At 33.7% G+C, this 12180-nt stretch overlaps 1 protein-coding gene across 1 annotated transcript; it reads right to left on the minus strand.

Moving 5' to 3' along the window:
• Positions 1 to 7609: 7609 nt before the first annotated feature.
• On the minus strand, positions 7610 to 10885 carry LOC117117311 (somatostatin receptor type 1-like). Its single transcript, XM_033261576.1, has 2 exons — positions 10862 to 10885; positions 7610 to 9317 (listed from the first exon to the last, which is right to left on the minus strand). Exon 2 carries the CDS (start codon positions 9315 to 9317, stop codon positions 8316 to 8318), a length of 1002 nt encoding a protein of 333 aa, XP_033117467.1. The 5' UTR covers positions 10862 to 10885; the 3' UTR covers positions 7610 to 8315.
• Between the last annotated feature and the right edge of the window lie 1295 nt (positions 10886 to 12180).

A 12180-nucleotide genomic window follows, 5' to 3' on the forward strand; every position in this document is an offset into this window, starting at 1 on the left:
TATATATAGGCCTATAGATAGATAGATAGATATATAGATATTGATATATAGATAGGTATTAATATATAGATATAGTTGGTTATGGATTCTTTTATAGGCAACAGAAGATGGGTTAGAATCCAAGTTAGGGTGATTTCACGCTCGTTGATTTCGCTTCTCTCTCACTTACATTGCTAAGAAAGGACAGAATGATGTAAACATCGTTTTTAAGAAGCCACTAAAAACATTGTTTTTAAGGAGCGGTTCCAAACTCTCTTAGTATTCATTTTTTTTCACCTTGGTCCACGTTAGGAAACGGCATTTGATCTCAGAAAAGATCAAGACTTAACAGATGTTAACCGGAGTAAATAAACACAGATCTCCGGTTGGCGGAAACGGTGTAAGCCAATATTTCGGGTGGGTGCTAGCTCGGATTTTGTTTTTCTTGCTTATGATTTTTTATTGATTTTTTGTTGTCTTCTTACGTTTTGTAGAGCGCATATGAAGTCACGGTTATTTTCGCTATATAAATCCTTCTACATTTTAAAGTATTAATTATTATTACGTAATTGTCGACATATATATAATGTATGTATATTTTGGGCCCTAAATTAGGCATATATTAATGCATATTGTGGAAATTGAGTACATTTGATTTTTCTGTTCTCATCCTCGCAGTTGGTGATCGAAATTTCACTGTGCATTTTGCTTGAGTCTTAAACAAGACACAGCTCATTTCCCAACTCAGTAAAGTATATGGGACTACTTACCAATATTTATTATAGTGAAATTTAATAAATAGGCATATCCCAACAGAAATGGAATACAATCAATAAGCTATCATATTAATATATGAGTTCGTTTGTGATTACCAGGTGTGATCACATCAATTTGTCTACCACGATCCAAAATTGGCGAATTAAGCTTTTCATCACTCTATCACGTTTTCTCATTATGACTATTATATACATGATTATAATTGGAAATTGAACATTACTGCATTATTGTAAAAGTATATCTAGAAATTGTGTCCAAATGGGAACGTGAGGCGCGTTAACGAGAACAATGCATTCAAGCTTTTGTTACCGTACTCTGAGACGGAATACTCTTGCCGGAAATACTAGTTACCTTAAAATTTAAGTATGTACACTGATTATGTATACTGCTTAAGCTGCATTAGTAATTAAGTGTAATCAAATGCAAGCTTATGATCATTTTTTTTTTTGTTTTTCAAATAATATATGTTGCCATTATTTTGTACTATATTTATTGCCATTCTTTTGTACATTTTAAAATATTGATGTGTGAATAAAAAATGATACACAACCTACAGTAATCATGGAGGCATCCGCAACTCATATACTTCTTTATACATTTAAATTTCTTTATGTTTCACATTCTTTATATAAAAATGTATCTTTTTGGAGATTCCGTCTTGTCGTTAAAAAGAGGCTTATGAAGAGGGCGTATTACATTTATCTCCGGGTTCGTGACTTTGTGCGTCGAATACGGAAGTGTTGTATTCCGCATACTGTCATTATTATTATGATCAAAAGACTGTTAGGCCACTGCTGTGGCTGATAGCAACCACAAACTCTATACTTTTCTATTCGCTACATGATTTTCCTAGTTAAAGTCAGGTTCCGGAAGAAAACATTTTTTTTTTTTGGTATGTTGTACAACTGATTCTTCTAAGACACAAAAATCATATTTGACTAAAAACCTGGATGGTTAATGAAATACAGATTTTTTTAATATTTAAAAACAATGGGAAAAAAGGGGCGTAATCAGTCTATTTTCCACCTTTTCTCCCAGATTTTAAGTATTCAAAAATCACAGTAGTAAGATGAATGGAAATATGAATCAGTAAATAGGCCTGTTAAGTTGTATACATACCGTACATTTAAAAAATTGAGTAGTTGCATACGTAGGCAACTTTATTATTATTGAAGATAACACCCCCGTGAAAATTTCGACTTCTGAAGTGTCTTTTAATGACTTTTAAGTTCTTCAAAATCAAAGGTTATTAATAATAATAAGCACATTTTTCGGGAATCTCCCTATAGATAATAGAAATGAAATGAAACTATGTTTTAACAACGGAAACAAAGGGATTCATGGTTCAACAACTTTATTTCTTCAATAAAGAGATGATGTTTTTATAAACCTAGTAAATCCTATTTACAATAGCGTAACAAAAAGGGAGTGAAACCAATTTCTGAAAATGCACACCAAAACCACAAACACCACATAATTGCTTCCTCTCTTGATTCAGTTTAAAGCCATGACCTGGGTTTTTTGCTACATTCTTTTCTATGTATTTATAATATGATGAATATAGAATGAGTTCAATCTTTAGTAGAGGAAGTTGGCGACTTGGTTTTTATCGTTCTAATAATTGTTATCTTCAATAATATACACTATTTTATATACTGTTACCACGTCTTTACATAATATCACTGACGGTGATCATGTGCTGAGAAGATGATAAAATAACGAAATGTGTATTCTGATGTTTTAGATAGACCTACTTGGAACTAAGCTAACAAACAATACTACTAATAACCAAACAATTGAATCTGAGACAATTATATACATATGTTTATATTAATATATTTATATAGTTGTCTCAGATTGAATCACTCAAACATTTATCATTATAAGCATTATACAATAGTTTTAGAGAATCAATAGAAAATACTGCTTTAACTTCTTTTTTTTCAAAAGAAGCTCATGGCTATATTTTTTAAACTTTATAATAAAATGGCACGTAATTTGCTTTCAAACCTAGTTTTAATAATGCTATCGATGATCTTTTTTTTCACCCATACTAAATTTGGTATTTAAAAAAAAATACGGTAGAACTCCTTCTTTGGGACACTCCTAGTAATGCACATGTCCACTGAAGGACACCGCTATAATCAGATTGGCCCTGACGGAGTCCTCTTTAAGTGCTGGGCTTGTTGATGTTAATATGTTGTAAAACTGATTTTCTAAGACAAAACAATGGTGGTTGACGGAAAAAAGTGGGAAGGGTTAATGAGATACATATTTTTGAATATAGGCCTAAAACGGACATAAGAGATGGAAATGGCGGTTACTTCCCTTTCCCCCAGTTTTTAAATATTCAAAAATCCTCTATCTCATTAACCTTCGTCAAACAACCTTGTTTGTGTCCTAGGTAAATCGCTTCTACAACATAATCATTAAATGTTTTTCGTCCGGAGCCTGGCTTTAATTGGGGCTCAACTGTATTATATCTGAAGAGGAAGCGAAACTGGTACAAATGGTGATTAATTCTTATCTGAGAATTTAAGCACTATTTTTCTATACAATAATTACCATTTCAACTCTATAATAGGTTAAATATACGATGTGTCTTCGCAAAAAGCTTTTTAACAATATTTAGGGCCTCAATCTAAAAATACGAAATATCTTAATGTAAATATAAAATTTATATTACATCAAAGCAAACAATTGAGTACGGTAGGTACATAGAGGCGACAAAATAAAAACAAATATTACTAATGATGGCATTGATATAAATGCTGACAGACTATAATGTCTAAGTTCGACCACAGAATGTCTTACTAAAGCCCTCTCTATACTCAGTAAATTTGTAGGCGTAAACAAACGGGTTAGCCACCGTATTAGATACAAACATGAATAAGGCTATTTTAGGTGTGATTTTAAATGTGATTAATAATATCAAAACAAGTGCATATTGTGTAAACAACATACAACAATATCAAAGGAAAAATACAGATGATAAAGACCACTGTAGCGATGGACATAGTAATGACAAAATTCCGTTCAGCATCTTCTTTCCGGCGGGATTGAGAACTGCTTTCTTCAACGTCCGCTACATCAATGCAATGATCCGTTGAATTGGTAGCACAATTAATTTCTCCTTGCATTTTAATTTGTTCACGAGTTTTTAATTGTTTAGTCAGTGTGACGTAAACCTTCCAGTAGCAGTACACCAAGATACAGATGGGCATTACCGTATTTGCAAGAAATATAAAAACACCTGACAGTATTTTAAGACCTTCGTTTCTGTAACACAGTCTACATTTTCCATGATTTATAGGATCCACATCTTGTATAAACACATACTGAAATGTTATTAGAAACGCAGTAAAGTAAGGGAAACATAGATGCAGAAGCATACCCCTTTTTCGGTTATCCCTTATCCAGTAATTCAACGGATGCACCACTGCGATGTACCTCTCAATAGAAATATAGAAAAGATTATGCGTCGAGGCGGTTAAAAGGAAGAAGATTGTTTCACACTTACAAAATATTACGTCATTTTGTCCACTAGGGGCAGGGTGTTCGTAAAAATACAGATAAAGGCAACATGCTACTAAATCTATAAAAGATTGTTGAAACACTAGAAGATATGTGAATGATCTACGATGGATTTTGCAGTTGATAAACACAATAATCACCGTCAAATTGGCAAGAAATCCAATAACTGTGAGAAAGTAACGTGCAACAGATAAAAGTTCCTGTTCTTCGTTCGTTTCAAGTTTGGACACGTAATTTTCACAAGTTGACATTTTCTATAATATAAAGATATACAAAATTCATAATAAATATAAATTTAATTGAGTATTTCTATTTCAATAATATATATTTTAAAAACTACATTCTCTGAATACAAGTAATGCTGAGGATGTAAATATCTCGTATCACTAAAGCCAGTTTCTCTTATTATATTTTATATTTTGCATCGTTGTTAACGAAGGATGAGCTATCTTTCTGATTTTATTTTATTACTAAAAGTTCTTACCTTCTTTTGCGCTTTTGATTTCTTTTGCTTTGTCCAGAATAAAAATACATTGTAGTAGTGCACTTAATACGATCGAAGTTCTTTTTTTCTAGAATCTGAAATTCTATCGATGAGGCATTATTATATGAGCTAGAAAAAAAACAGCCTCAATGGATGATCAAAAGTGAGAGTTCACTTTATTTTGATTGTTTGTATTCATTGATCGTATCAGAGGCACCGACTTTTAGTCATAGTGCAACTTGCTAATGCTGAAGAAGTCGAGGTCAGTCTACAATCACTTTTGCTGTTAACAACTGATTAGTGTTTTGGTTCTCTTCTGCAAGTTATTAATATCGCTATAAAAATATATTATTAAAGCAAGCTTGTCATCGGCGCTGGAAGATTTTAGAAAGATGTTGAGCTATTTGAAGAGGAATGATCTAAGATTGGATTTGAATAATTCAAGATCAGATACGTACTATAACTACTACTGGTGGTGGTGGTGCTACTTCTACTGTTGCTGCTGCTGCTGCTGTAGAATTACATTTTATTTGAGTATACGTCTCCATTTTACATAGACACAACAAAAATACACACCTCCCTTGAATAAACGCCCCTCAAAAACTCTTCTCAACAGTAAACGCCCTGGGGCGTTTATTCGAATAAATACGTTATTACCATTATTATAATTATCATCATCATCATCATCATCCTCATCATCATCATCATCATCTATAACCTTCAGTAACAATACCGTAAGTATTATCTAGATAGTGGTTTTGTTCTTCAAATCTTATAATTGTAAAATATTATATCTTCCATATATTTCGTTGAACCGGTGATATATTTACAGTCGATGCACCGTTTATTATTTTGTGACGTTTCCCCACCATGTTACACATACACAACTGTAGTAGAATGACAACACAAACAGGAATGGTAGACTTTATTTAATATCAAACAAACAGCAGAAATTTGACATAAAAACAAAGTATAAAAATACAAAATACCAAATGACCAATTAAATTCTTACTATAATCGTGATTAATTTACTTTTAAACAAGAAGGTTTTTTTTTATCTTAATATTATTATGAAATTTGATGATATAGGTAAAATAACATTTATTTATTTATTTACTGTTATCTTTAACGACAAAAGACTCTGATTCAGAGGCCTTTCATACAAGAATTAAAATACATAAAGAAAGGTATTAGAGAACTTAGTAATGTCCTTTTAAGGAATCATTGTAAAAACACTAGTTAAAACAAGTACATGTGCTTAATTTTAAAAAAAAGTTTAAAATGCAAGTTAAAGTGTACACCAAATCACTGTTAAACGGCAAATAATCGATAATACAGTGCACCCTCTAATTTGAGACCCCTCTAATTCTGGGACCACTCTTATCCGAGACCACTTCTCCAAAGAAACAAATAACAATCTTCAACCTTTTAACACAAAGCTAGCCCTCGTATTGGAGACCAATCCCTGAGACCACCCCAGATTTTCAGGTCCCAGGGGTGGTCTCGAATTTGAGGGCGAACTGTATTAATTAATTTGGTGATTTTCTACATAGCAACGAGTGTTAATTTTAACAAATTAAACCGTAATTATCGCATTTATTCGAATAAACACCCGAGGGCGTTTGTTGTTGAAAAGGTTTGTTGAGGGTGGTGGGAGGGGGCTTTATTCGAGGGAGGTGTTTATTTTGTGTGTGTGTGTGGGTGTGTGTGCGCTCATGTGAATCCATACCAACCGATGACACACCTGTGAAGACACACCTGTTTAGAGATGGCATACTCGCGAACGATGACGTCGCCAGTTCTCAAAATAGCTTTAAACAGTGAGAGCTCCCTCTATATACCCCCTGGTGAAATATCTGAGTTAGGAATTTTTCTAAGTTCATAGACACACGTTGTGTGTTGTACAAATAAGCAGCTGTATCTTGTGACATACTCGTATCGTACTCAGTTATGCAGTGGCCTACTCAATGTTAGGGTTGTTGCTAAACATCCCTTGCTTACTCACAGATATAGCATTATACACATTTTTAACATAAAAAAAAAAGATTAACTACGTCACCACTTGTAAGGTTTTTTTTCCATGTCATCGGTTGTAGCTCCTTCATATGTAGGTGTGTGTGTGTGTATGTGGGTGTAAATTAGATACGTATGCTCAAATAACGCCCCTAAATTTCACTATAAATGTGGAACTATATAATGTTATTGCGTGATCATTAAGATCCTAACCTTGTTAAAAGATATGTGGAGTAGAACATGAATCAAATCGGGGCGTTTTTTCGAATAAATACGGTATCTGCACACTGCGATGGGCCAATTTGAAAACACTGACTTGAAGCTAGGCATACGCTGCGTCGTACAATCGTCGGTCGACGAACCATCTCTCCTCTCTGTCCTGGCAGTGTTTTGACGATGCGACACCGTCTAGTGATTGTCGTTGCCAGTCTGAACGTATTGGCATTACCGATTCATTGCGCGTGCGTCATCGCGTTGCGTTCTGCATGGAATCCCGTCGGCAGACGATCGTAGGACGCATGTGTGCACGACTAAGTTGTTAGAATATTTATTTCCATTTTAATATTCAAGATTAAAGATTAATTTTTTGGTCGAACACAAGTAGAGCCTAATAATAATATAAACATGGTTCGAAGCTTTGGTTTATTATACATGCATAACATTTTTACATTGTCTAAAATCTGTTACTAAAATATAAAACATCAAAATACACAAGCCGCACTGAAAACAACCATTTTTAAAATGTTAATATGTAGTTAAAAGCATGTTAAAGTATTAAAACATTAAGAGGAGGTAAAATATTAAAACATTAAGAGGAGTTACAAAATTAAAAGCAGTATTTTGCTGAAGTCGTTTTAAAATATCTATAAATTTTACCTCTTCAACATTCATCATTGTCTCATGGAAATGGAAAAAATAATTTTCTAATTCTTTCTGTCTTCCATCGTGGATATCATTGTTATGCGACCTGCTTTACTAATTTTAATATACTGATGAAGAGGATGATTTGTGTGTGATAAGATTAGGCCTACTTTGGAAATGTATCATAAACTGCCATGCTTACTACAGTGTCAACCTCTTTGATATCCGTTCCAATTATAATAGTTTCTTAACAATTTTTTAAATTCTATTTATTTTATTCATGTTGAACAAAAAGTTGAAATAGATTTTTTTAAATCTGATTCGGTTAAAACGTTTAGCAAAATATAATACAGGCCTCCCTTCAATTAAGGATCACTTTTATGGTCTAAGCAGGTTTGGTCTAGAATAATAAAGATTAAAAAAAAACATTTGTGAATGTGGGACCAAAAAAAAATGATATTTGATTAGAGGTGGGCTTTAGGAGGGATCTTTAATTAGAGGGCGAACTGTTTTTTAACCGCTTGTTTTTTTTAAAGTCAATTATCAGCTTTTAATAAAATTTGAACATAGCGACAACCGGTACTAAGTCTGGGCTGCATTAATGAAATGTACGAAATTTATAAACTAAAAATAGATATGCCCATGATGACAGTATTATTGATAATATTCAGCCATTATCGTTTGTTATGCTAATGCCGTGGTTGATTGACGTCATATTGACGTCATCAGAGCTTGAAAACAGTGTCCGACTTCTGATTCTTCTGACGATAACTTTAAAGCCGACTTTAAAGTCTCTGAACTTAAATGCATATATAAATGGATTTATTGTCAGATTCAGTGCATTGAGAAGAACTGTGATGTCATGTATCACCGATGTTTCGAACTCCAAACAGTTGCACACTGAGTGAATTGAATAGTATACAACGTTGGGGGTTAATGTTATTATGAACGCCATGAAGATCAGTAATAGCGTAGTGATAACATTCCTTTCCGCCATATCACGGCGCCTGTGAGTGCCATATTTATTTTCCCTTGTTGGTAGGCTAGCATTCTTGGATCTCTCTTTTAAAGTGTGCAAAATACGGATATAACAATATGACATAGCCACAACCGGGATCAGCCAAAATGTTAGAAAAATTATGCCAGCAGACCACTTAGCTATCGCCTCTACTGGATATGAATATTCACAAGTACCCGGATGTTCGGCAACAAAATCTGCGAAAATGGTAAGCTGGATCCCAGTAAGAAATGTAATAACATGCGGAATTGCCAGAATTATTCTACGTTTTACTGGGCTCTGACTATTTCGAAAATATTTTCTAGGATGAACAACTGCAATGTAGCGTTCAATGGTCAAAATAAGAAGATTCTGGGTGGAAGCTGACAGGAAGTAGAAAAATATGGTACGACATCGACAAAGAATTGATCCCCTGATGTCACTATGGATGGTAGAATTGTACACTACAGGAAAGAAAAAGCAGCCAAAGAGATCAATTATTGACTGATGGAGTATCAACAAGCGTGTTATAGATTTCTTGTGAATGTTATTGTACAAAAACACGAATGCGACCAGAAAGTTTGCCAGAACGCCAACAATACTAACTACATATCGCAAAGCGACGATATAGGGTCGAGGGTCATATTCGACAAAGGTGGTATTACTGTCCATCTGAAAATTGCGACAAAATAATAATTAATAATTATATTTTAAAACTATCAACTTTAAAATTGGTAACGCTTAATGTAAATATCAGTAAGCCAAATTAGTACCACGGTTCCCCTATTATAATTAATGTATGACTCATATTTGTTTATTTATTTTATTTTATTTATTTATTTATAAACAAACCAACAGCGAAAACAAGAATCAACAAACAAGAAAGGATTATATAAAAAATCATAAAACAGTACAGACGGGTTACGAGATAAAAAAAAAAATTAAAAAAAACATTGTACTTACTTTGAGAGAGAGAGAGAAACAGGAGAATACGGATAATAAAATAATATAATGATGGTAATAAATATTTTTAAATAAAAGTTAAATAAGTAACTCGGAAATGTAACCGGAGGAAAGCCTCTTAAAAACTACTAGGCCCCAATGAATTACTAAAAAATACCCACTTCTGGCCAAGCGTTAACAAAATCATTATATATTGACGATATACGATTAACAAATCCATTTTTTGCAAATATTAACTTTGGGAAAGGAAACATCGAAACCTAATATTTTTCAAGGCAGCACGGGCATTATGGTAGGCCTCTACGGTGGAGCATTTTCTATGGTGGAACTAGGACTGGATAACTTTTGATATTAAACACACCAAAGATAACCAAGTATGTCCGAAGATTCACATGAAAAGAATAGTTTGAGCTAAGAAAACCTAGTTAGTCAATACTATCTGTTTTATTTGTTTTCATTCATAGGTCCCCGAAGAATTGTTCTAGTGGGTTCTTATAAGAGGTACTTCCGCACTTTTGTAATTACTCCTATGCTACATTGTTACTTAGGCCTATGTATTTCCAAAGTTGTAAAAAAAAAAACCTAAATTAAGTGGAAAAGGGAACCAACATCAATTATAATGTTAGCTTGAATTAAATAGGCCTAATTGTCGAAAAATTAAACAACTGTTAAAGGTTGATAAGAAAATACTATAAACTCAGGCGCACCGGAAGCTATTTTTATTCGTCCGGCCAAATATAGGGCCTACACAATCATCATCATCGCATTATTATGACTTTAAATATTGTTGAAATAAAACAAAATAAAATAAAATTTCCCGCCGGACGCCATCCCGGTATTTCGGAGTCTAGATTTCGGGCCGGAATATGATTTTGGTGCCATATCATGATAAATAGGCCTAAGCTTGATACTAAACTACAATGAAAAATGAAATCATTTCAAATTTGTTCCATATTTTTTAAAAGCTGAATGTGCAAGTTATGTTTGATTGCGTCTGAGAAAGTAGAATTAGGCTTATAAATGATATTGAGTTGTAAGTTATTAGTCAGGCCAAAACCGGACCAGCCGGACCGCTTCCGACGCCCATTAGTAATAGAGCAAATACAATTAATAAAAGTGTCAAAATGTCATGAAAACCAACAAACTAATGATATACTTCAAGAATATCACTTACGTAAGATTACTACGAAACATAATATGCTCCTTATTTAAAAAATTGATACTACTACGAATAAATATTATTGATAACTAACCTTGAAGCAGCGTACAGCACGGAATTTGAATCTATTGTAACTATTCGATATTAGCTAAGTGTCCACAGCATAAGTAGTTTGTTTGAAAGTAAAATATAGTAATATATTTTTGTACGACAGGGAAGTAAAACAATAATAAGAGAAACGTGTTACAGTTTCTATTTCTAATTAAAATGAAAGGCAAAAGCTAACCGATCATATTATATATTGGGGTCATAGTAGAAGCGTCTTCTACCACCACCACCACCACCACACAGTGGACACGGTGTATTGATTTGCTTGTTCTTGTATTGGTAAATTGATGTTTTTAATGTTTGATGTTTGAAATGTTTTTTTCTTTAATAATGCCGAATAAGTTCAATTCAGTTCAATTATTTAAACATTTTAAATTAAGCTATATAGAAAGTAATTTTACCAGACAGATAATATTTCTAAACATGACAACTGTGCCAAAACCAACATTAAACAACAATGAACTAAACAGTGTAAATCATTCTGTGCGTATTGAATGACACAAATTGAAAGTAAGACATTATAATAAGAGTTTCGAGACTGTAGTAGAGCTCTAAATTACCCGAATACCTTTCAAAAAATACAATTAATTACTTTTCTTTTCTAATTAATTAAGTTTTCGGCTTGCTTCCTTGTACTCGTTAAGCGATACCGCAAATCGTATGTTTCGTCCTTCTTAAAATGGTAGTGGAAATTCCAGATTTCCTTTCGAGTTCGTGTGAGTGCCTTCTGTTAGTTTTGAAGCAGCTGCGGCCATTGCTAAAGCTTGAGCTTTTTTTTACGTCTACATTTTCAAGATGATTAAGTGACTCCAGCTTAACTGAGCAGCTTTCTTTCTCCATGCATTGTGAATGTACTGTGGGAGCTTTTCTAGGATCAGATAGAGGCTGTAGGAGTTTTCTCTTTTCTAGGATCGGATAGAGGCTGTGGGAGTTTTGTTGCTAAATACTTAGCAACTCTTTCATGAGCGCGTTCGCCGTTAGCTCTAACGACGTTTGTTCCCCTGTCACACCTCAGCCGTGCGACAGAAAGTAGTGAGACAAACCTACGTAAGGCTAATATGAATGATGAGGTGTCCATAAGATTCGATTACTTCGATGTGTACTGCTTGGCTGCACAAACAGGGGAATAAGACTGCCCAACTAGGATCTCTCTGAGAGTGGTCGGTCCCACATATATCTTGAGGAGAGTTGTGTTCCCCTTTCATTTCTGTCGTTATTTTAGTAAACATCTTGCATTCGGACAGGGTGTGGCCTTCTCGGTTATGAAAGATGCATCTCATCTCAGGTGTAGAGGTTGTAGGTTTG

This window comes from Anneissia japonica, unplaced genomic scaffold, assembly GCF_011630105.1.
Source record: "Anneissia japonica isolate Jap-2015-1 unplaced genomic scaffold, ASM1163010v1 scaffold7587_len162328_cov177, whole genome shotgun sequence".
In the NCBI taxonomy this organism is placed as follows: Eukaryota; Metazoa; Echinodermata; class Crinoidea; order Comatulida; family Comatulidae; genus Anneissia; species Anneissia japonica.